The sequence below is a fragment of the Vulpes lagopus genome, chromosome 10, assembly GCF_018345385.1.
Source record: "Vulpes lagopus strain Blue_001 chromosome 10, ASM1834538v1, whole genome shotgun sequence".
Classification (NCBI taxonomy): Eukaryota; Metazoa; Chordata; class Mammalia; order Carnivora; family Canidae; genus Vulpes; species Vulpes lagopus.
In genome coordinates, this window is record NC_054833.1 from 83,088,356 (window position 1) to 83,113,653 (window position 25,298).

The 25,298-nt window shown below is 55.2% G+C and overlaps 2 protein-coding genes and 1 long non-coding RNA gene across 4 annotated transcripts in view; all 3 read right to left on the reverse strand.

The window, feature by feature from the left end:
- Positions 1 to 52: 52 nt before the first annotated feature.
- Positions 53 to 6,385, reverse strand: TMEM240 (transmembrane protein 240). The gene is made up of 4 exons (XM_041772028.1): positions 6,112 to 6,385; positions 5,610 to 5,716; positions 1,045 to 1,253; positions 53 to 841 (listed from the first exon to the last, which is right to left on the reverse strand). Exons 1-4 carry the CDS (start codon positions 6,166 to 6,168, stop codon positions 693 to 695), a joined length of 522 nt encoding a protein of 173 aa, XP_041627962.1. The 5' UTR covers positions 6,169 to 6,385; the 3' UTR covers positions 53 to 692.
- An 848-nt stretch (positions 6,386 to 7,233) lies between these two features.
- The window catches only part of SSU72 (SSU72 homolog, RNA polymerase II CTD phosphatase), a 29,346-nt gene continuing 11,281 nt past the window's right edge, over positions 7,234 to 25,298 (reverse strand). Inside the window, exons 3-5 of the mRNA XM_041770971.1 lie at positions 9,763 to 9,902; positions 9,134 to 9,252; positions 7,234 to 7,721 (exon numbers count right to left, since the gene is read on the reverse strand). Of these exons, the coding sequence (XP_041626905.1) occupies positions 7,620 to 7,721; positions 9,134 to 9,252; positions 9,763 to 9,902 (361 nt within the window). The 3' untranslated portion in view covers positions 7,234 to 7,619. The remainder of the gene's footprint in view (positions 7,722 to 9,133; positions 9,253 to 9,762; positions 9,903 to 25,298) is intronic.
- Positions 9,910 to 25,297, reverse strand: LOC121499806. Of its 2 annotated transcripts, none has more exons than XR_005990248.1 (3): positions 24,814 to 25,297; positions 17,856 to 19,588; positions 9,910 to 15,649 (listed from the first exon to the last, which is right to left on the reverse strand). It is a non-coding gene; the product is annotated as an uncharacterized LOC121499806 (long non-coding RNA). The 2 variants fall into 2 exon arrangements; XR_005990247.1 differs by lacking the exon at positions 24,814 to 25,297 and having other exon boundaries at positions 9,910 to 11,824; positions 15,413 to 15,649; positions 17,856 to 20,268.

A 25,298-nucleotide genomic window follows, 5' to 3' on the forward strand; every position in this document is an offset into this window, starting at 1 on the left:
GGGCAGGGGTTGAAGGGGTCACAGGTTCAGAGATGAAAGAAGAGGCAGAGGCTGGAGCTTTCTGGAGAATTTACTGACCAGCAGGGGTGGGGGTCACAGTGAGGCGCCCGACCGGGGATGCCCTGGGCAGGGTGGCCACACTTGCCGCAGTGGGGCACGGGGGCCTTATTGCTGCTAGGCTGGGGCCTCCACCAGACCCCTGCCTCCCGCCCTCCACCCCCATTGAGGCCCCCGGACGCACACGCCCCATGCACATGCTCCCGTGTGCAGACGTGGGCGCGGCCGAGGGCCGCCCCCTTCCCTGCCAAGACCCTCTCCTGGCCTTGCTTCCCTCTGCCAGGACTGGCCCCAAGAGGCCGCCAGGCACACAGGAAACAGCCGGGTTTAAGTAACAGACGCGGGCCCGGCACAGGCGAGACTGCAGCGCGTGGGGACGAGCAGGTGGTCCTGGCGGCCCGCACAGGTGCCCGTGCCCCCCGCCCCGGTCCCCGCGCCCCGTCCAGCCCGGGAGGCCAGGGTCCTGCCCCCAGACCGGCGGCCTTCCCCGCCCCGACCCCCTTTATAAAAAGAAGAGGAGACAGCACCTTCCGCTGGACACGCCCGGCAGCTGCGGGCGCCCTGGCCCGGGGCGGCCGTCCAGTCCCGTGTGCGTGGGCGCGTTGGCCGAAGGCCCCGCGAGTCCTGCGCGCGGCTCAGAGATGCCGCGGGCTCGGGTGGCCGTTGTGGTAGAGTTTCTGCTTCACGTGCACCATGTTGCCGGCCGCCTCCTCGAAGGGCCTGTGCGGCCGCCGGCCCAGCTCCCGCAGGCTGCACAGCTTGGGCAGCCAGGTCCACGAGCCATCTGCGGAGGGGGCGCGGTCAGGGCGCGGCGTTTCTAAGGGGGCGTGGCTGTCCTTGGGGGCGTGTTCTGGTGGGGGCGGGGCGGGGCCGGTGGGGGGCAGCGGCAGGGTCTTGTGGGAGGCGGGGCCTGGACCCGTTAGCCGGGGGCGGGGCAGGGCCGGGGTGACCCCGGGGCGCGGCCCGTGCCCGGCCGCCCTCACTCACCGTAGCGCCGGCCAGCCCTCCAGGCGCGCACGGCGCAGTGCAGGACGCCGTCCATCCACACCAGGAACCAGCTGATGCAGAAGCCCAGCAGCAGCCCCAGCATGAGGTCGATCTCCTGCTTGGTGACGTTGTCGGTCACGAAGTAGTTCTCGGAGGCGTCCACCACCGACTGGTCCCCGTCGTAAGGGATCACGTAGTGGATGTGGTGCCTGGGGGCGGCAGGGCGGGCTGGCACCTGTCCCGCGGGGCGGGCGGCGACCCCGGCAGGAAGCGGCCCCCTTCGCCCGCCCTGCTGGTCCTAAAGCAGCCCTCGGGCCGAGCTGAGGTCAGGAAGGGGCCGGCGGACTCGCCCAGGCAGGACCGGCTCACCAGGCAAGAGGCTGTCCGCGGGGTGGGCATGTGTGTGAGGCCAGTGGTCGGAGCGTAGCGCCCGGGGGGCGGGGCGGGGGAGGGGCGCTTGCCCATGTATCTCCCTCCTCCCTCCTCTGCCGCAGGGGCTCAGAGGCGACCCTGCTGGGTCACCGCCCATTTGCTGGCCCCCGGCTCTGCCCCTCTGTCCTCCCTTCTCACTGGCCCTTTCATCCTTGTCCTTTCTGCCCAAGGCCCCGCAGATCAGCCCTGCCTTGGGCTTCTGGTCTTCCTTCTGCTCCTTCATCCTTTGCAGGCATCTCCCCTTCCTCAGTTCTCTGTGGGGAGGCCCAGGGGGCTCTGCCTGGAGTACATCTCTCACCCCTTCTCCCAGGGGGGTTCTCCTGCCCTGTCTCCATGGAGCCACATGTCTGTGGCCTGCTCTGCCACTCCTGGGATGTTCCAGCTGCCCAGGCAGGGTTCCCTGGACTCTTGCCAGTTCCATCTCCCACCAAGGCCATGCGATGTTTCTCACCCTCCCTTCCCTCCACTGTCCAGGCTCAGGCCACGAACCCTCTGAACTGCAGAACTGTTTGCCTCTAAGGAACTCTGAATTCTCCGCACAAGGCTCCATCCAGCATCAGGCCTGTCAAGATTCCCTCCTCCTCCAAGAAGCTCTCCTGGGCCTAGAGATCCTGGGTGGGGTGGCCCCACTCAGGAGATCAGCACCCAGGACAACAGATCTGGGCCTGTCCCCACCTTGACCTCCTGTTTGGCCCACAGGAGAGCCCAGGAGAGGGACCTCTGGGTTCCACCCTTGGGTCTTGTCATCCCTGCTGGCTGCAACCCTTCCTCCTGCCTGGCAGCATGGGGACGGTTCTGGAGGCCTCCTCCTCAGAGGCCCACCTCTCATGGTCCCCTCTCCTCCCTGAGCCCCTTTGCTGGTTTCTCCACCTCTCCTGCCTGCCCCCCACCCTGTCTGCTCTGAGCTCTCGCTGCCTGTGTGGCATCTCCACGTGGGATCTACAGACACCTCAAATTCATACCTAAAAATAGCTCCTCCCTCCCCGAACCTCTTCTCCCATCTTTGCCTCAGTTAGATGCCGGCAACTCCGCCTGGTGTTCAGCTGAGACAGTCCCTATCTCCCACCCCAGCCTCACAACTGGCCATGTTCCACACGCCCCCACAGGGACTGTCTCAAAAATGGAAAGCCCACTACTCCCCCAAGTCCCCTGCGGTTCCCTCCTCCAGGTGTCCCTGCACCAGCGGGTCCATGCAGTGTCTTCCTCCCGGTAGGAGCCCCGCGGGGTCGGCAGCAGGCAGGCCTTTCCTCACACCCCTCCTGCTCCTTCTGGGAACTCCTGGAGGCCATTCTGCTCAGCATGTCCAGAGTGGGACCAGTCCCAGCAGTGGGGCCATGGCCACAGCCCCACAGAGCAGAGGCCACGAGCCCTGCGGTGCAGTCAGCAAGGATGGCCCGATACCTGGCAGCCATGTTTGTCTGAGCACAGTCTGTCAGTAGCCACCAATAAGTGATGGAGAAGTATTAGTCCCCTCCCAGAATGTGCAGCAGCTGCCGGTCCCCTAGGAGTGGACACCATTCCCGACCCGTGCAAGGCCCCAATCACCTGGGCGATCAGGACAGGCAGGCCACACAGGTGCTACTAACACAGAGCCTCCACTGTCACCTCCTGCCCTACCCAGCCTTCTGGGCCCAGGACCCCTGACAGGGCCTTCCGCAGGCCTGCTGCTCCCTGCCCCTGACACACAGCTGGGGAGGCAGGGAACTTGAAGATCAAGCTGCCAAGAAGCCAGAAATGCGCCTGGGGCCCGTGAGCCAGGTGAGGCCAGGGCCCCAACCACCCCTGGTGGCTCAGGACCTCCAGAGGGTCAGAGATCACCACCTGTGCCCCCATCACTGGCCTGGCATCTGCTGTTCCTCCCGGCCCCTGCCCCTCCTCTTCCTCCAAGTCAGGCCCTGGGGGCAGGGGCTCAGGTCTCACTTGCACACATATTTTCATGATGTGTACATACTTGAGTCTTGCCTGGGCCACGCATGCTACCTGTGCCTGCCTGAGGTCCAATGTGTGTTGTGTATACACGCTGGCCACATGCACAAGACATGGCGTGTATACCATGGACTCAGGCCCACGAGTTCCACATGTGTGCATGTGCACACTTGCCCAGGCATGAGCACAGTGCGCATCACATGTGGACGCACATGCACAGTCTGGCACACAGCTACCCTCTGTAGAGGCTGTGGCATCTGCGTGGGTTTGTGTGCACGCAGACACTGCCTGCTGGCACATGCACTTCAGAGCATTCATTTACACATGTGTCCTCCATGTAAAATTCTCCATACAGGCATGTCAAAGGCATACACATGTGTAGGCTCGCTCCATATGGCATGTGCACACATGGATAAAGTCCATTGTGGCAACTTGTGTACATGGTTTACACACATACTTCATGTGCAAAACTGTTCTCTGCAGACACACTCGCTGTGCCCACATGGAGCACAGTCTTCGCTGTATGTTGTATTTATGATATACATGTACTGTGCATACACATATATGTCGTCAAGATATAAGAATACGTTATACACTGAGTTCACATATCCTGTATGAAGTGATGTGGACACAGCATACATGTGGACACACACACCCAGAAACTCCACATCTGCAACAGGGGTGGCTCTCCATGATTTCTGCATCCACAGACACGCTAACCTAGCCTCAGCTTGCACTCTGTGGGCACTCATTTTACCTGAGTCCACACATACTCTGGATGCTGCATATGACTCATACACGCATCCTGGGCAAATACACTCTGCAAACACACCCTGTCTGCCCAGATGGGTCCCCAGTGTGAGGTCACAGGCACATACACGCGGGTCATTACACAATAGCCCACACATGTAAAATGTGCATTCGTCATGTTTACAGGACTGAAAGTCTGGGCCTGGTGTGTGCACACTGCCAGCCTCTGGGAGGGTCTCAGGAACACCTTGGTTTAACCTGCCCATAGTCATGGCTGTGTTGGAGGCAATGGTGCTGATCTCATGCCTTTCCTTAGTTTGGGGCTATGTGCACCAAGAAAGAATATGGGGATCTCTGGAAAAGAGTGGCCACCCACCCAGCAAACTCTTGGTGGTTCCTGGACAGCACACATGAGGGTTGTTTAAATTCCCCTCTCCACCTTCCCTAATGTCTCTGTGTTCTGCTTCCACCTATTTGCTCTGCACCCACAGGCATGTAGCATGCTTAGTGAGGCATGTAACTGTCCTTTCTGTCTTGCACACACACATACACACCCCACCCACTGTGTGCATACATGTCCCTGGAGCAGAAATACAGGCCAGGGGTGAGGAACACAGCTTCTGGGCTCATGCCCCAAGTTCCTTGCTAGCTGTGTGACCTTGGGCAAGTCCCTATCCACTCAAGCATCTTTCTGCTCTCTATTTGGTCCCAGTGTGAGGGCTTCCTGGGGGGATGGTGTGCATGCGAGTGTGTACGTGTGCTATGTGTACGTACATGTATATGCACAGACAGTACACATATGCGCGTCTCATGAGAAGATGTTTATTTTGTACATGGACGTACAAACATGCATGGCCAGGAAGACTCCGTTGCTACATGTGCACACAGTGCATGTAGGGGGCCTGGGCTCCTCCCCCGGCTCTCTGAATGACCTTGAGCAAGCCACACCCAGCTTTGCCTCAGTTCCTCCTCCGTGCAACCAGAGGGTTGGACCAGACGCCCCTCGAGGTAGGCCCTGCCCACCTTGACCTTCTGCACTTCCCTGTACCTGGCTTGCAGGAAAGTTCATGAACATTAGTGCAGGGCCTGGGGAGGATGGTGTACTCTGTGGGCACAGCCCTGCCCAGGATCTCTCCTGACACACAGGGCTGGGCTGTTGCTTTCCTGGCCTCCAGGCCCTGGACCAGGAGGCCTGGGGCCCATCCTGCCCCTCACCCTGGCAAAGGCCCTTGCACTACAGGCATTTTGGGAGGGGGTCCTAACTACTCAGGCATGCTCCCCCTCCTGGAACCGGATTGGCCAATCCCCAGGTGCCCAGCAGAGGCTGGGCAGTCCTTCCCCCGCGGGCCTAGCGCAGTCCTGCAGCCAGGCCTGCTTGGGGCTTGCCAGTGCCCCCTGGGCCCTGCCACCACCGCACATGTGTGATCACGCGTGTGCCCCACCGGGCGCGGACTCACCGGCCACAGTTGCAGTGGCAGACGCGGTCCTCGCCCCGCAGATGCGGGAGGATGTAGTTGTGGAATCGGTCCAGCAATGCGTTCATGTCCATCAAGCACGCGATGGCCTGGAAGAGCCCATGACCGGTCAGCGCCGAGGAGCGGGCCTGGCTGGGGCCCTGGGGCGTAGGGTGGTGGGGTGGGGGCCGCGCGCTGAGGCTAGGGGAGCGCAGGCCAGGGAGAGGGGTCCCCGGGGCAGCCCCAGAATCGGGGAGCTGGGGGCAGTCGGGATGGGAAGCCCAGGCCAGGATGGGGAGCGCGGCGCTGCCCGGAGGTGGGGAGCACAGCCCAGGACCGGGAGCGCAGGCCGGGATGGGGAGCGCGGGCCAGCCCGGGATGGGGAGCGCAGCCCGGGATGGGGAGCGCAGGCCGCGCGGGCCGGTAAACAAGGCGCGGGAGGTGGGGGAGGCGGCGCGCGGGCGCGGGAGGCGGGCGCGGGCGCACGGGAAGCCCCTCCGCTCACCATCACGATCGACGCCCCCAGAATCATGAAGATCATGGTGTTCGCGCTCATGGACATCGGGCGGGGCCGGGCCGGGCCGGAGCGCCGCCCCCCGGCCCCGGCGCCCCCCCGGCCCCGGCCCGATGCTGGGCCCCCGCCGCCTCCGCAGAGGTCAGCCCGCCGCGCACCCGCCGGGGAGGGAGGCGCGGGGCGGGGCGGGCAGGGGACGCGGCCGCTCCCGGGGTCGCTCGGCCGCCCGGCCGCCGCGCTCGCCGCGCCCGCGCGCTCCGCTCCGCCCTCGGCCTCCTCCCTCCGCGCGCTCCGCGCCGCTCCGGCCTCCACCGCCTACCCGCCCTCCGCGCCCGCCTCCCGGGAGGGGCCGCGCCGCCCGCCCCGCCCCGCGCCGCCGGCCGGACCCCTCCCCGGGGGCCGCGGGGCGGGATCTCGTCCCCATTTGGCCAGGCCGGGCCGTCGTCTCCCGCCAGGCGACCCTGGCCCCAGGCCACGTCCCGACCAGAACGAGCAGTCCTGGAGAGAACCCTGGGGCTCCTCCCCGGACCCTCCCCTCCAGGGTTTCGGGGTCGCAAGCACCTGCCTTTAGCAGAGGGCCTGCAGGGCCGCTGGGGAGCTGCCAGGGAGCTCACTCCAAAGCCATAGTCAATGGCCCAGCAAAGACCAAAGAATGCCCCACAGTGGTGGCATCCTCCCTTCGGGACTGGGCAGCCTGAAAGTCCAGGCCAGTGTCCACTGCTCTCCTCAGGCTGCCCCCTGAACCCGGGAGCCTGGGGAGGAGTCCACAGCCCCAGGATGGCACACGAGCTCAGGAGTCCCCGACACTTCCCCATGGAGACCTGAGGTTTTCCAAAACCTCTGGAAGTCAGGAGGGGTCATGGGGAAGTGAGGGGACATCTGATACCGGCCCCAGAAGCTGCCACAGGAGAAGGGCTCCATGCTTCCTGCAGTCCTCGTGGGCAGCAGGACCTCAGGGTACTGCTAGGAAGTCAGGGCCCCCACAGGCTCAGTGTCCCACCTCCCGACTTCAGAAATGGTGTGAGTGGCAGTGTCAGGCCCAGGGGTCCCTCCAGAGGGCCCAGGCCAGAGCAAAGACAAATGGCAACATCAACTTATCGGACCACTGTTAAGTTCTTTCCTAGTAAGACCAAGCCCATTGCTTTATTCAGATTATTTTACATTACAGCAAGTTTGAGGGTGGAACGAAGGAGCCACAATGAAGCCACAAATGCATGGGGGAAAGGTACTAGAAACCGTTGTTTACTGTTTTGGTTAAAGAAAAAAAAAACTTTATAATCAACATCCCACTCAAGTCAAAGCGGACAGAAAAACTTGATTGTTTTTAATCTGGCATTTATGTGTAGCTTTGCGTTTCATATGTACAATTTATTGGGTACTGCTACCGTCAGCCGGCAGAATACCTAAAGGTAAAAACAAATATCAGAAGGGAAAAAATATTAACAAAAGGAAGCTCAACAAGGCGCTTCAGGAGGGGGCAGCGCGCCAGGCCAGGCGGCTCAGTAGAAGCAGACCGTGTGCAGGAAGGCTCTGCCACTCTTCTCCTCGAACTCCTGAAGCAGCTCGTCGATCTCGTTCTCCATGTCCTCCGTGTGCTGAATCTGGAGGGAGCACACAGGCCACCTAGAGCAGGTGCACAGGTAGCGGCGCCCCCATGGGCACAGCCGGGGCTGGGGGTTTGGTCTATCACCGCTGAGCTGCTTCTCACCTGTCCTGGGGCCGTCCTGGGCCCTGGAGGCTCCTTCCCACCCACCCCAGACCGGGGCCTGAGGATGGAGGGTTCAGGATAGTTGCACCCCGAGGCACAGAGCGGCTGCCCCAGGACGTGAACTTTGGAACTTCACAGACCTCCTGCCCACACTCTGCAAAGGTAGTCGCCTGCTCAGGCACTGAGCGAGAAGGCTGGCCCATGCCCTTCAGTGGCCTCCACCCAGTAGCTGTCACTACCATCCCTCCAGGTTGTGAGACCCATACGTGTGTGCAGATATGGCCAGACATCCCCTGGTGGCGAACCACTGCCCTAAAGGAGCAGGTGCTGCCAGTGGACAGCCCAAGGATGATTCAGGGCTGGTGTGGGCTGGACAGCGGCTGAGGCTGGTCATTGGCCCCAGGCCTGGCCTGTAAGCAGTGCCTCTCTGATGTGAAGAGCAACCCCTCTGTAACTTGTTTCTCATCAGGGTGACCCAAATGGAAGTCACGTGTACAACTTCTGGGACATGTGTCCCTCTTCAGCCCTTTCTCTTGCGTGGTGGCCAGAACAAAGGCACAACTGCTAGAGCTTCAGCAGCCACGCTGGGCCATGAGGCATCTTGGGAACAGAAGCTGTTCTGGGCGCAACAACATGAAAGCAGGACCTGGGCCCCTCACATGGCAAATGAGTCCAGGCCCACCTGTCTCTGGACTTCTTGGTAAGCCATCTGTCTCCCTCATTTTTCTGTCACTCAAAGTCAGCTGACCTAAATGCAAATCTCCCAGGAGGAAAACAGTATAGGACATATGGGTCTCTTCCTGGGTAGGTCCCTAGGTCCTTTTGTCATATCTAAGAGGAAATGTTTTTGCTCTGAGCACAGCTGCACAGCAGCTGCAAAGCTCCCATGATTTTCTACACAAGGGAGGATACCCAGGGCCACCGGGGGAAGTCCAAGGACTGATCGGTCCTGAGGGTGAAGAGGAGCACATTACAGCATCCACGGAGCTTGGACACCACCTCTGGGGCCCCTGGGCTCTGCCAGATATGACTAGGGTTTTGGCAGAAGCTCTTGTGGGCACACACGGCCAGACTGAGCAGGGCACTGCATGACCATCAAGCAAATAGAAAGCATAGGGGGCAAGTTAAGCCAAAGCCGTTTGGTCGATACGCAAACCTGTGGGCACCTCTGCATCTACTTGGGTTTTAGTATTTGAAAGTAAGTCAAACGTGAGCACAAAAGGAATCGCATGATAGCCCCTCTCCTGGTAAAACTGTGGTGTCAGGAGGAGAGGGTCCTGGGCCCAGGAGCAGGTGGATACTCACACACTGGCACAGCTCACAGATGAGGAATGCCCCCAGGGTGGCCTCCTCGTGGTTGTCCTGAATGTCCACATTGATCACGTGCACCGGCTGGCAGGTCTCCTGCTCTCTGGAATTCAGATCTGACAGGAACAAGATGACACAACTGTCAGAGGCCTCAGAACCAGGTCACAGGAGGGCAAGGGGCCACCGGCTCCAGCTGCCTCTGGCCTTGGGGTGATAAACCAGGCTGAGGACTTCCTTCCTGAGAAGGAGACTCACACTGAACACCGTATGACTCAAGGAAACATGGTGATTCTCGACCTCGTCTCACGAACAGCCAGGCTGTCCTGGGGGAAAGCATTTCACTCACAAAGAACCAGTCCCTTGGTTCCTCCACTTCACACATACTCTTCCTGTGCCCCAAAGACCTTAAAACCTGCACCACAGGGTCAGCCCACACACTGGTGCTCTGCTCCGATGCATGTGGCCAGCCAGAGGCCACGGAGGCAGGAGAGTCCCAGCTACCTCACTACGGCCATACCCATCTTCTCAGCCCACAGGAACCAACGGACACGTCAGGGCAGCCACGGTGACCGTGATGGGCAGAGATGAGAGCCCAGGCACAGGGCACACTCAGTCTGGGGTCTTACCTTCTACCACCTGATCGTACACTCTCTCTTCACAGGTGAGGATCAGATCGAACAGGTCTCTGCAGTTCTGGAACCTTTCTGGCCGAGGCTTGATCCTCTTATTTCTGTCCAACATATGTAAGATGCCATTCTGCGTATAGCTAAGTGCTAGAGTCAAGGAACTTTATAAAGACTTTTATCAACCCCAGCCCAGTGCCTCAGTGTGAGCGCCAGCAGAGCCGCCAGGCCCCTCTCCAGCAGTGCATCAAAGCAGTGGAGGGGTTGAGGCAATTCTGGGGAGCAGGCCGTGCCTATCCCCAGGGTCCTGCAAAAGACAAGACAGTGGGGGAGGTGCTCACTCTAGGCCCTGCAGACTGGCCCTGAGCAGCATGTACTTGCTCCCCTCAGCCTGCCAGGCTGGCTGCAGCCCTCTGACCAATGTTCTCCAGAAAGCAGACCTGGTGTCTGCAACCTTTGCTTATCTTTCTGTAACCTGCTGCTCTGACTCCTCTTGCAGCAACTTGGTGACCATTCCCACTGAACACAAGCCCTTCAGCAGAGACAGAGTCAGTCCCCCAAGGGCTCAGTTACAGTGGTACCAATAAGATCTGGAGACCACCGAAATACGGTACTTCAGAGAAAGAAGTGGGCACAGGGGGAGAACCCCAGGTCAGCTGGGAACAGAGAGTGAGGGTGCCCCCAGCCCAGAGTCCCTCACAGCTGAGGGGATGCACAGGCCCCAGAGCAGATGTGCAGCCACACCCCTACCCATCCCCAGTGGCCCTGTCTATACTCCGGGCCCTAGGGACAGGGTTCATCACCCCCAAGGAACTGGGCCAAGGGTCCTCAACATGCACGCATAGCCCATGGTCTCTAAAGGTCCTTCTAGACAGCTGGGGATCAGCATCTCCTTAATCCTATTCAAGAGACACAGACTAGGGATCCCTGGGTGGCGCAGCGGTTTGGCGCCTGCCTTTGGCCCAGGGCGCGATCCTGGAGACCCGGGATTGAATCCCACGTCGGACTCCCGGTGCATGGAGCCTGCTTCTCCCTCTGCCTGTGTCTCTGCCTCTCTCTCTCTCTCTCTGTGTGACTATCATAAATAAATTTAAAAAATTAAAAAAAAAAAAAAAAGAGACACAGACTAGCTGACTGAGGACTTCTGAGCAAAACGTTTAATGGCTTTCCTAGATTTTAAATTGTAACAATTTACTTAAGCTATTACTGAAAATACATTTCCCTACCTTTTTGGACAGTGAAAAGGGCTTCTAGAATATATTCAAATGGTCTAAGAGTGTTAAGTTGAAAAGACACTTGACTATTAGCTGAGAGGGCTCTGGCTCCTGATCATCTCCCATGTGCTTGTCCTGGTGGCCGCTGCCTGCACCTCCCTGCTCCGCCCCAGTGACTGCTCCATGGTCAGGTAGCACATGGTCCTTCAAATGCTTAGCATTGAAGTCCAGGGTAAAGAATGGCTTAGGGGAGGCCAGTGTGTCAGAGCAGGATGGGCAGAGGCAGCTCAAGCATTCAGAACAGCCTGTGATCCTGCTCCCCGCACACTGGCCAGGCAGATGAAGACTCTGGACCTCTATCATGTCCTCAGAGACAGACCTGCCATCCAGCAGAGCACAGCTCTGGGACCCACTGTAGCTCCCAGGAATCACCCTTGAGGAGGGATGGCCAGCCACCAGGTACTCCAAGGCCTTGCACAACCGTTCCTCCTCTACTTAAGCCTCAATTATTGATGTAAAGAAAAACAAATGAAACTAGGATTCATGTCATTAAGGAAAAAGTGCTTAGTTCAGGGATCAAACCCTAACCTTCATCAGCGTATGAGGGATGTGGTAACAATGGCCCTTCTGGACTATTTCCTGGCAAACATCAGAGACGCAAAGCACGGGCTGGGCCAAGCAGGAAGTGCGCAGCAAGGAGCCCTGGACACAAACCCACCTGTAGCTCCGAGTCACAGGGAACTGGAGCCCTACTGGAAACCTCACCAGGACAGGACAGGATGTGAAGGAACAGAGCAAGGCTGAAGCACAGCTGGTCACAGAGGGTCCCACTTCTGGAGGGAGGCCCACCTCTGCATGGGTAGAGAGGGCAGTGAGACGCTGTATCACATCATCCTGGACGGCTGCCAGCCAACTCCCAGAGGCAGGACGGTGCCTCCAGCGATGGCAGAGCAGCAGGCGAGTCTCACCTCCTGAGAAATGAGCTCCCTTGACTGGCTGGGCAACCGGACTCCTAGGTGGCTGAACGCATAGAATGTGGCATGTGGGCACCCACTCTCCATAGCACCCTGGCCCAAAGTGCCCCAGGATTAATCAGGGGACCTCTTCACAAAGCTCCAACCTGCAAGTGAACCCCGAGATACTTCTGGAAGGCAGAGGAAATGGGGATGAAGCCAGAGATGCCGAGTGAAGTCCCACCACCTTGCCCCGCTGAGTCACATGGTCTGAGGCCAAGAGGCCACCATGCACTCCCAGCTCACTCCTGTTTCGCTCACTCCTAGCCCAGGCCTTCAGAAGACATCTGTCTTTACTGCAACAGGTGAAGGCAGCAGGTGTGTCCGTCTGCACTCCCACCCCCCCAGCTGCAAGGCCAGCACAGATGCGGGGGTGTACCTCAAGGGTGGGAGGGCCCAAGGAAGGATCACATTGACCACTCCACGGTCTTAACCATCACATAGACCCTCCAGACCGTGCCAGCACAGAGCACGTGATCTTTAAAAGCTATTATGTCAACATTCGTGTGTAGGCCAAACGAAACCTAAGGGCAAGCTCACCAGATGCAGGAGGGAAGACACTGTCCCTGGAAAGAGAAGCGGGAGATGAGAAAAGACACAAGCAGCCACAATAGATCTGTCTTCTCTGCAAAGCTGAAACACAAGTCCCGTGGAGCAGAGATGGACAGGGACCTGAGGGTCTGGGGGGGGGGGCAACCTGGTCGCAGGCCCCATGTCCAGGGTCAGCGTACCCCAGGAGGCCAGGCTGGAGGCGCCTGGAAAGGCTGTCCTTCTGGACTTGGCATCTGTCCTGCACACTTGCTCCTGTCCTGAGAGCTGAGGCATGTTAGTCTAGTTCTGATTCAGGGCAACTGTTCCAACATCAGGTTCCGCTTCAACCACAGTGTTCTTGGTACAAGAGAGAGGTTTAGCCAGATGTTTATCTCTACAGTGATTCCCCCAAAACACGGACTTCAGCAGCCCATCTAATGGACATGAATGTTGGGTCCTCCAGAGACAGGCCCTCACCCCAAAGGAAGCATGTGGAAGCCCGTTTCCATGCAGAGGATGCTTGGCTTGCTGTTCTGGGAGGGTGTTGGAAGGGACAGAGGGAGCAAGGCCCATGCCTGTGGTGCCCACCTGCAGAACCCTGGCTCAAACCCGAGGTTTCCACAGAGGTGGAGGGGAGGCAGAGGGTCAATCTAAAGGCAAACAAGTGAGATGAGCAGAAGAGCCGTTCCCAGAGCAAGGAAAGGTGCTGGCAAAAATCCGAACGAGGGACCTGATGCTCACTCTCCAAGGTCATGGATTTACTGTGGAGCCACGTTGAGGCAGGATCTGCTCCCCTTGGCTCTGCCAGTCCTGGCTGGACAGAGGCACTTGCCAAGGACGGGTGAGCACAGCTCAAGCCTCATTTCCCCACAAATGTCACAAACCAAACATAAAACAAAGCCAGGTAAGACAGGGTTGGGACAGCGAGGACAGAGCAGGGTCTCTGAGTGGAAACCACCTCAGAGGGTGAGGGGCGCCCAGTTGAAAAGGGGCTTCAGGGCAAAGTGGCCTCACAGTTCTTGCCGATAGGGGCAGGAGCACAGGGCACCACCACCCAATGAGCCCCGCGTATTCCCTCTTAGCAGCCAGGGGAAGTTGAAGCTTCACCATGGGCCAGCAGAGCCGGACAGAGGCGCACGGGGCTCCCCTCACACCCTCCATAGGGGTTAACATGCTCCTGGCGGCTTGTCAGGCCCTAGTTTGACCAAATGCTGCCCACACTTCCCTGCTGCCTAGCTCAGGAATGCCTGAGTGTCACCCATCCTGCAGGGTGGGCCCTGGGAGCCAGTCGAGACACAGCAATGGGAGTGGGTGATTTTGAAGAGGCCGCCACCCCGCTGAGCGCAGGCCCATGGTCCTGAGATGGACAATAGCCAGCTGCACACCAGGAGGGGACTGGAGCTTCTGAAAGCCCCCCCACCCCCACCCCCGAGGCTCGAGGACAGAGCACATGAGGATCAGCAGGGCCATGCTCCTGGGAAGCCCAGCGCAATCTCCCAATCCCAAATCTACCATGAGGGACAGCCCCCAGTCAGGAGCCCTTCTTTCTCTTTTCTGCTGGCCTTCCTACCCCTGGGGCTTCCCTCTGGATTGTGCGCCACACATTAAGTGGGGGAGATGTCCAGGGAGCCCCCTCCATGCAGCTGGAACCTTGCAGGCTGCTCCCCTCCCCTTCTCAGGGGAGTCTCCCCACCCCATCTCAGGATTATGTAGCAGGAACACTTCTGCCTTCACTTCAAATCAGGGCCAATGGAGGAGTGAACGGAGCCAGCCTGTGGCCCAGCGAGGTCTAGCATTCGGTGAACACATGAGCGGGTGCCCTCCCTGACCCCTGGGCCACACAGTATGCCCAAGATGGTCTGCTCTGAGCCCACTCAGGGGGTGCCCGGGCCCACACAACTCAGGGCCAGACACTGCAGGGGGTCTCCAGTATCACTGATAATCTGTTTTAACATAACCTCCAGGGTTTAGTTTAAGGCCTCATTAAAACACAAACCCAAGAACCACAGGCACTGGACACCAGAGGTCAGGACAGGCGCACTCCTGCCTCCACGGGAACCTTTCAGGTTAATTTGATGTTAAACAGCCCACGCCCCCAGACGGAACACCCAAGAACACACTGGATCCTGCAGAGGCAGAAGTAGTAGAAGTGGCAACAGGGAACCGCCGTGTTGCACACTCGGCACCTCCTAGAGAACACAGCCCCTGAGAGCCTGCCAGGATATGTCAACAGCACCATTTTTAGGCACAAGTGTTACTTATATGAAAAAATAACATTAGGAAAGCAAGCCTTGAGGTTTGCATGTTCCCAGTGTGGGGAGCAGAGGCTCCCCGCGGGCACCAACCTGCAACCCCACAGTGCGAACGCTCTAAATGGCGACACAGCCCTGGGAGGCAAGGCTGTGGGCAGCAGGGGCAAACAGTGGAAACAGCAGCAGAGGCACCCACAGTGCACAGAACCACAGTAGGAGCCCAGTCACTTTCACCAGGCTAATGTGTGGGAAAGGAGACATTTGCATTTGTAATCATATTGTGCATGCCCCCAGGGCATGCCCAAGTTGGAACATCCCCTCAAGTGGCAGCCGACAAGTGTCTGCTCTCGCTCTGCACACTTGGGCCACTGCACTACAGGGCACCGATAGCCTCTCCTCCACAAGCGGTAGGTGTGGGCAGCAGTCGGCCCCTAGCCTCACTGGGGACGTTTTCGGTTCTGAGGTGTGGGGTCGCTCTCAACTTGTCGGATTGATCAGCACTCAGGATGCAGAAAAATGCTGCCTCAAGTGCCTAACCTGATACTTTGCAAGTTGTGCTGCTTGGAACAGATGCTTCTGGAAAGTGCGTGCTTGCCCTGTGTGGACAGAATGCATCACACGCAGCACAGGAGCTTCTGCTCACCTCAAATTCATCTGCATGAAGCATCAGTGGACTGCAGAGCAGATTAGGCCATCCCATTTCTTCAAAGGAAACACGCCCTTTTGAACAGCGTTTGGCAGGACAATTCTTTGGATCCTTCATGCCAGCGAGGGCAGTGAGGTCAAATTTCAGGACCTGGCCTGGGGCTCTTCTTGCCTTAGCAACACCAAGGGTCTCCCTCCGGCGGCCACTGTTAAGTCGGTGTTAAGTCGGCTTGATCTGAACAGATGACAAGGGTCCATCATAATGCACTGTCCACCAAAATTAGATAAAAAATTGCATTCACTGCCCCTTCATGTGTGTTTTTAAACTTTTTTTTTTTTAAACTTTTTTTAAAAAAGATTTTATTTATTCATGAGAGACACAGAGAGAGAGGCAGAGACACAGGCAGAGGAAGAAGCAGGCTCCGTGCAGGGAGCCCGATGTGGGACTTGATCCCAGGTCTCCAGGATCACGCCTTAGGCTGAAGGCGGCGCCAAACTGCTGAGCCACCTGGGCTGCCTTCAAGTGTTTTTAAAGTAGACTCTAGGAAAGCCTGGGTTGCTCAGCGGTTGGGCATCTGTCTTCAGCTCAGGGCGTGATCCCAGGGTACAGGGATCAAGTCCCATATTGGGCTCCCAGCATGGAGCTGTTTCTCCCTCTGCCCGTGTCTCTCTCATGAATAAAATCTTAAAAAAAGTAGACTCTACACTCAACATGGGGTTCTAAGTCTCCACCCCAAGATCTAGAGTCACATGCTCTACTTACTGAGCCACCCAGGCGCCCCACCCTCCTCCTTAATCTTGGTTTAGGACACACACCTACCCCCATCTGTTCAATTTTATAAAACTTTCAACCTCAGGCGCCTGGGTGGCTCAGCTGGTGAAGCATCTGCCTTCAGCTCAGGTTGTGGTCCCAGGGTCCTGCATCCAGCTCCCTGCTCAGTGGGGAGTCTGCTTCTCCCTCTGTCACTCCCTCCTGCTTGTGCTCTCTCTCAAATAAAATTTAAGAAAAAAATTTAACCTCAAAACAAAAAGCTGAGACTGAATATGAATTTTAGTGAAACTTACTTTCTGAAATTTTAAGATTTAAAGTTATGAATTCATCTGCAACATGTCTTGCCTTTTTCTTTTTTTCAACATGTCTTTTCTACATAAATGATTCAAAACTGGACTAAATCCCAAGCATCACGTGGAGAGGAAGACTGAGCACAGCAGGATGGACACACACCGACCGCACTGCTGCTCTCTGGAAAGTGCCTGCCATCCACGTGGACAGAATGCGTGGCAACACGCAGAGCTCTGCTCTCAGAGAATGGCTTGCAACTCCCCCAACGCCTGATATTACTGCAATTGAGTAGGAAGAAAAAAATAAAACGACTCCTCTTCCTCAGAAATTCTAGTTACTTAGTGATTTAAAGAAAAATAGTTGTCATCACAAAATTGAAGAATCTTAAAGAAAAAAAGGTAAGCCAAAAGCAGGAACAGGACACAGTAACGAGACAAAGCCTAGGTTGGTCCTTGAGCTGAAACCGGCCCTGCCTGACTCTGCCAACATCCTCCCCTGCCCCTAGTGCAGCTTCCACACTGTCCAAATGATGCATTTTGTGCAACAAACCTGTCTGCCTCAGAGGGAAGAATTGGCCCAAACAAGGAGCCAATGGTCACTGGAAACCAACCCACCTGCCCCCAGCAGGACTGCTCATGGGGACCAGCAGGAGTAGCCGGATCCACAGGCCGCTAAGGACACAAACGGGAGGGGGGGGGGAGGGGGGGACCTGCAGCCAACACGGCGAGGCTCAGCGAGTTTCCCTGTCTGCAGGAAATCCTGCTGACCGTCTCCCACTAACTGGGATGTGTCCAGAACTGCATGCATGAAATGTGGCCGGGGGGGGGGGGGGAGCTCTTTCTCATAAAGACCTGGAAATCTTCCTCTTGGGGGAAACGGTGATGCCCCATGCGCCCTGAGTGGGGCAGGAACCAGGCCCTCCCTGAAGGTGGGGACAGTTCTGTCAACTCTACAGGACATGTGTCCTCACAGGCACTCTGATGAAGCCCCTTGTTTTATGGGTTACACACCCACTGGGAGCCACACTTGGACACATGGCCGGAAGCATCTGCTGGTGACACAGCTGGGGCAGGGTGATGCCGATGTGGCACCTATGCTCCATACTCCCATAGTCAGTACCAAGGGAGACACAGCTAGACCAGTGTCTCTACTCGGGACTCTATGGGCACTCGACCCCCAAGGTTGGTGGGACTGTGGGGACCCCTGGAACCCCAGATCCATACCTCCTGCTCAGCTTGGTGTCTCCCTGGAGCCCTCCTACTCAACCTACTCCTTGCCCCCTGCATGTCCATCCTGGGCAGGCTCCCCGGCCCTGGGAAGAGGACACATTCCCACATGTCCATCAAGCCCACCTCCATCAGAGCTCATGGCAGCTCACCTGGATTCCCACCATCCAGTGCTGGCAACGTGCATAGGCTGGCACCAACTCCGAGTTTCCATTCAGGGCAGAGAGGCCAAAGGAGACTGCACATGTGACTCCCTGAGAAGCAGGCCAAGTGCTACCATGCAGAGGACAAAGAGGAAGGCCCAAGTAAAGGAATTCAGACCACCCCTAACCCACAGGGCTACAGGAGACACCACTCAGCCCACATTTTCAGGGAAAAGCACTAAAAAGCACTTTGGAAGCAAGGTTTCTTACAGCTGCTCTTAAGCTAGCAAGCTGTAGGCTGGAGTGACGCACAGCGGCCTCATTACAGCCCCCAGGGTCTCGTGCTCCACAGGTGTCACAGTGGCCAACCGCACTGAGTAGCTCTGACTGTCCCCCTTCCTTCCTGTCCTGAGAGGAAAACAACACCTGGAGTCTGAGCCTGGTGCTTCAGGGAGTTCACAGGCTTGGGGCCAATCTGGGGCCGTTGCAGGTCTTCACAGCAATACAAACACAGCCCATCAGGCATCACAGGGAGGACTGGTACGCGGTGGGCGGGAGCCTGACAGAGCCCTTGGCACACTTTGGGGAGACTGAGAACAGCAAACAGCAAATGGCTTTAAGCCTGGGATCTTCTGAAAGGGCTATGGGGACAGCTGGAATCCTGGAAATCCTGGAACCACGCCTTGAGAACCACTACATAAAAAGCTTTCAAGCTAGGACTTCTTTACATATATTAAGAAATAAATTCCTTTTGGAAATCAAAGTAGTTTTTGCAAAGCACGCAGGTTGCACACACAAGAACCCAGGAACTACTGGAGGAATTTCAGGTAGCTCCTGAACCACTGGAGCCCAAGCCAACTGTTTCCCCAATATGAGGCTCAGCAGCCAGGAGTCCTGGCCCGTCTACAACACCCTCTTCCCACTACCCTTGAGGTTATTACGCAAAATGAAACCACCAGCGTGATTCACGTCATGTAGCCCACTTTCAACACACCTGGTGTCAGCATCTCACCTACCGTGGGCTGGGAAGACCAGGTGTGTTCCTGGCCCTGGGCAAGTTCTGGAAGCAGTGGGCGAGGTCAGTGTGGCTCTGTTACACCTAGATGCACCAGTCCCCCCTGGCAGCTACCCCAACCAATCGTCTCTTTTCAACATCTGGCATCTCCCCAGATGAGACACAGTGGCGGTTCTTCTGCCTCCTCTGTAGTATCTTAAGGCCATGATTTATATTTTAGGCACAAGTGCTTTTCTAAAACCTGAAAGCTTAAATATCAGCAACACTAGATCGGTTTCTCTAGAAATCAGTGTTTGGCTTAGGGATATGCTCATTTGTTAAACAGATACTACTTTCAAAAGCTTCTAAAAACACAGCTGCCAACTGACATGAAATTAGATAAGGTCTAATACAGCAGAAGTGAAGAGCGCCCCAGCGTGGTGAGCCAGATGGGCAGCCAGGGACCACAGGCAAGGTAAGCAGGCCAGGATGTGGCTAACAGCAGAACCTGAACCCACAGAGGCAGGACAAAAAGCACAGGCATGAGCAGAGCTGTGGGGACCCAGCGGCCAGGCACAGAAGGCGAAGGCATGCTGAGCTTGAAACAAAAGCCTCCCCCCAGGGGCCCCAACAAAAGAAAAAGGCTAGTAGCCCCACTGCAGAACTGGCCTCAGGGAGGACAGGCTCCCCTTGAGCTTCTTTGTCCACTGGCCTGGATCCAGGACAGAGGTCAGCAAGCTGTGGGGACCTACAATCGTAGAAATTATTTTTATTTTCAGCTTTTACTGCAACACAAGAAAATGCACAGAGATTGGTCTATAGCTGGAAAACATCGAGGTGAGGGGCACCCCCCGCAGGCGAAAAATCCAAGTATGACTGACTCCAAAACCTCACTGAGACCAAAGGTCCACTAACAGTTTGTGTATGTCATATACTGTATTGTCGGAATAAAGTTAAGCTACAGAAAAAAAAAATGTTAAGGAAATCAAGAGGAAGAGAGAAAGCATTTACAGCACTGGACTGGATCATCAAGAAAATCTGTGCATCAGTGATCCATGTCACTCAGGGTCACTTGCACACAAACATTAACCCAAGGCCTAAAGTGTGAGAGGATGAAAATGAGTGTGTGGTTTAAAGAAAGCCCAACTGCTAAGGTTAGGACAATAGGTGGGGAGAAATCAGACACGTCTGCTGGATACAGGCTCACACCAAGTGTCTCCTAATTATGTGGACAAAGGACCCAGGAAATGTTAATTCTACCTGTGTTTCCAATCAGTTTAGGGAGCAACTGGTCACCCGTATTAAAAAATGTTGGGATCCCTGGGTGGCGTAGCAGTTTAGCGCCTGCCTTTGGCCCAGGGCGCGATCCTGGAGACCCGGAATCGAATCCCACGTCGGGCTCCCGGTGCATGGAGCTTGCTTCTCCCTCTGCCTATGTCTCTGCCTCTCTCTCTCTATCATAAATAAATAAAAAAATTTAAAAAAAAAATGTCACCGGGGACGCGTGGGTGGCTAGGCGGTTGAGCTTCTGCCTTCGGCTCCTGATCTTAGAGTCCCGGGATGGGGTCCCGCATTGGACTCCCTGCAGGGAGCCTGCTTTTCCCTGTCTCTGACTCTGTGTCTCTCATGAATAAATAAAAATTTAAAAAAATATATTTAAAAAAAGTTACTGACGATTAGAAGTGCACATTTACCTGCTTTTTAGACAAGTGATTTTAAGTGACTTTGTAGTTCACAAAGTGGTCATCTCCTGAGAGGTTTGAAGTGGGCATCTAACTTGAACTTCTAAGACCCCATTGTGCCTCCTGTAGACACTGTAGCCCTCACCCCAGAGACACCCCACAGAGCCCCATGATCTGGGCATGAGGCCCCACCCCAGCCACTCTGACAGGTAGAAGGAACTATATTGTCGTTCCAGTGAGGGTCCTCAGGCAAGCTGATGGTTCAGCTGCAGACTCCGTTCACTAAGTGATGGAAAGCCTGGGGCAGCTCCAGCCCAGCACACAGCTCCATAGGTACAGGACAAAAACTGGAAGCCTCCACCACTCTACCCTGGGAGCTTCGCTAAAGCCCACAGGGCAAAACACTAAGTTTAAGGCTGCTTTGTATTCAAAACAACTTCAAGGCAAAGGAAGAAAAAAGTTAACGTTAAGAGAAAAAAATTATATTTAAAAATAGTGTGGGGGCGCCTGGGTGGCTCAGATGGTTAGGAGTCTGCCTTCAGCTCAGGTCATGATCTTCAGGTCCTGGGATCAAGCCCTGCATCAGGCTCCCAGCTCAGCAGGGAGTCTGCTTCTCCCTCTCCCTGCTGCTCCCTCTCCAATGAATAAATAAAAAAATCTTAAAAAACAAAACCAAACCGGTTTGATCCTCGCGAAAGCCAAAACATGGGTGAGCCCTGCAAACATGATGGGAGAATCCCGCTCCAGAAGACCACATGTTGCAGGACTCCATGTACAGAAATGTTTGGGAGAGGTAAACCCTGAGACAGAAGGTAGACCAGGGGTTGCCAGGGGACAGGGGATCATGGGGGGATGGATGACAATGTCCTAAAATCTGGGTGGGGGAGATGGGGTAACTGGGTGACAGGCATTAAGGAGGGCATATGGTGGGATGAGCACTGGGTGTCTTATACACTGATGAATCACTGACATCTACCTCTGAAACTAATGATACACTATGTTAATTAACTGAATTAAAAAAAAAAAAAAAAGTGGACAGGGACACCTGGGTGGTTTAGTGGTTGTGCATCTCCCTTTGGCTCAGGCTGTGATCCCAGGGTCCTAGGATCAAGTCCCCCATCGGGGTCCCCACAGGGAGTCTGCTTCTCCCTCTGCCTGTGTCTCTGCCTCTCTCTCTCAAGTAAATAAAATCTTTAGAAAAAAATTAGGAGGGATCCTTGGGTGGCGCAGTGGTTTGGCGCCTGCCTTTGGCCCAGGGCGTGATTGATCCGGGATCGAATCCCACGTCGAGCTCCTGGTGCATGGAGCCTGCTTCTCCCTCTGCCTAGGTCTCTGCCTCTCTCTCTCTCTCTGTATGACTATCATAAGTAAATAAAAATTAAAAAAAAAAAAAAAAAGAAAAAAATTAGGGGAAGCCCGGGTGGCTCAGTGGTTTAGCGCCGCCTTCAGCCCAGGGCCTGATCCTGGAGACTGGGGATCGAGTCCCGCATCGGGCTCCCTGCATGGAGCCTGCTTCTCCCTCTGCCTGAGTCTCTGCCTCTCTGCCTCTCTCTCTCTCTCTCTCTGTCTCTACTAAATAAAAAATCTTTAAAAAGATTAAAAAAAAAAGAAAAAAATTTTTAAATAAAATTGTAAAATGTCTTAAAATCTACCATAGACGTGGCTGCACAACCCTGTAAAATACACTAGCGCCCACAGTGTACTTTGCTTGCTCCACAGATTCCCCCCCAACACTGCTCTTCTGTATAAAACAAACGGTTCCCCTCATCAGACATTTCTGTTTGTCTGGAGAGTCAGGTGAACTTGGATTCCCTGTACTACTGGTAGATAATCCTCACAGGGAACTGGTAACCAGCCCAGCCTAGCTTCATTAACTGGTTTAGGGTTAGTTTAACACGGTTTCCATCCCAACTAGCATCCCTGGCCCCCAGACCTCCCAGGGGCAGGTCCTGCAGGGACCACAGACCCGTGCTTGGCCACTGTCAAGAATCTGAGGCAGGAGGCCCACCGTGCCCGCAGACAGAAAACCACCTACAAAGAGCCAAATATTTTAAGAAATAATGTGCTTTTACACGAATAGGACCACTGGCCAAAACTTACTAAAGCTTAATAACCTCAGGGTCCCTTCAGCATCCTAGTTCCTGACTCAGCCCCAGGAGTGCTTCCCCCCACCGCACCCCCCATCACTCAGCCTCACCGCCAGGCTCTGCCAACCAGGTGCAACTAGTTTCCTCCTGCCAGGTCACTCTCTCCCTTAAAAAGTAGAACATTTAGTGAATGTGCTTTATCTGCAGTTTACACCCTAAAATACTTTTCTAGCTTTCCATTTCAGGTTATAACCATCACTTCCACAAAAGCCCCGGTATTCTAGCTTACAGACTTGGCTTTTTGCACATATCTGCTTGTATCTTATACCAACTCGGAAGCAACCAAAACGCCAGGCCTCCCAGCAGCTGGATATGTGCCCCCAGCTAGTCAAGTGTTCCCCTCCTGTGTTCTCAGGACACCTCCAACACCAGACATGTGACCCCCAATACACAGCTGATCCTCCTCCACCACCTCCTACCTCTGCTCCCCTCATACATGAAAGACTTGTGCCTCTGTTCCCAGAGTCTTGCCAGTGTACACCGTGACACGCCTTCCTGGAGCAGATGACCCTTCTTTACTGGCCCAGGGCTGTAGTTAGGTGAGCTAAGCACCAAGCACAGCACCTTTCCTAGAAGACAGATATTCCACCCAAGTGAAGTCAATAAACCAAAAAAGGAGTTTCTCCCAGAGCCTTGCAAGGTACAATCAAAAGGGGAGATCTAAAGTTGACCTTCCTACATAGGGTCTCAGGAGGTAAATACTGCTGGTGACAGTAGGAACAGCCATGTCCCCCCAACCACCACACCTTCCCCACAATGCAGCAAAGGCACACATGTGTGGCTGTCTTCTGGACTGGATGCTTTGTGGAGAGACCATGCATCTGTACAAAGTCAGCCCACAAAGGAAATTCTGAATTCTGAGCAGCTGGACTCTGCTCCTTCATTCAGAACTGCTAAGACCTACACATCAACCCTCCTACTCCAAATCCTTTTTCCAGTCTCTTTAAAATGTGAAGTGCTGCCCACTCCTAGAAACAGAAAGATCAGTCAGCTCCAACATCAGAAAGCCTAATTTCTAATAAATATGGGAGTATGAACAAGTGTGTTATTTTTCGTTTCTCTCGTTGAGTACAAGAGTTTAAAAATGAATGGTGCTAGCTGAATAAGAATCTTCAAAGACAGATGAGGTCTCAAGATAAGCTTAACAACACATGGAGAATTCATACCAAGCTAGAAAAACTCAGAGTTAAGGTCACAGGTTTCTCCAGGATGAGAGGGCTTGTGGTCAACACAAAGAAGAATTTCAGGGAGAGAAGCCTGAGACACTGCCTCTAGGTGAGCCAGAGTACAGCCTTCCTTCTTGGCCCAAGGATGTGAGCAGCACATGGCCCTGCAATGCAGAGACCAGAGCACAGCTCAACAGAAATACTTAGGGTCTTCTCCCCAGCACAGGCTCTGCAGCTTCTGAGAAAGGAGGCACACAGGACTTCCCAGGAGAACCTCAGATCTGCCTCCTAGACTCCTGGGCGCAGTGCACCACAGGTGACCCACCACCCACAGCAATCCGCAGCCAGCCCCACATGTTTGGCTATGGCATCTGCACCTCAATGCCCTTGACAATTAATGGTAGATGAGGGAGAAGAACACAGGGGTAACTGTCAGGGTCCACTTTTATACTTTGCTTGAAATGGCCTTTGGGGCCACACTCCCAGCTAAGTAATCTACAGATTTACAGAAAACATTCGTAGTTTATTAAAAATTACAAAAACACCAACATGAAGGCAGAGTTTTCTCTCCAGTGTTTATATTCCTTTTGCTTGGCGTATGTTTGGGCTCCATCCCGAGAACTAAAAATCCCTCACTGTAACAGGGAAGGCCCAAGAGTTTTAAAGCAGCACAGACGATCATGAAGTGTCCTGGTCAAAGGCCAGGCAACAATGATCTTAACCACTGTATAGCCGGACGTCATTCTCATAAACATCTCTTTTAAAAATACCTTTCTTGGGGCACCTGGGTGGTGCAGTTAAGTGTCCGACTCTTGGTTTGAGCTCAGGTCGTCATCTTAGGGTTGTGAGATTGAGCCCTGTGTTGGGCTCTACACTCAGCATGGAGTCAGCTTGGGATTCTCTCTCCTTCTCCCTCTGCCCCTCCCACTTGTGAGCTCTCTCTCTCTAAAAATGAGTAATAATAATAATAATAAATACCTTTCTTTCACATGAGTCTTAAGTAGCAGATCCAGTCTGTTTTGCCTCTTCCTGAAATGAAGTCAAGTTCTCTCGGATTATTTGTTTCTAACATGCTTCCTTTGGTAGCAAATGTGGCAGAGATGTGTGAAGCAGCCTGCCTACATGTGAATCAGCACACATGGTGCTCACATGTGTGTGCACACACACCTACCTGCAGAGAGTGGTGGGCAGCCCCACAGTGGGAAAAACAACTCCACTCTGCCTTCCTCACCTACACTGCCCTGTTTCTTGTTACATCAGAACCTGCCCTTGGCTTTGTCAACATGGGCTCTACGTTGACATCTGAACACCTTAACATCATTTTTGCATCAAGTGTGCCATGACTCAGCACACGCAGAGGCAGCCACTATGTAGCTGCGTCACAGGCACCCCTGATCAACACATGCCACAGATTACACCTGCCAGAGACAAGTACAGGGGTTTGTAAAAGGGCAACCCACTGG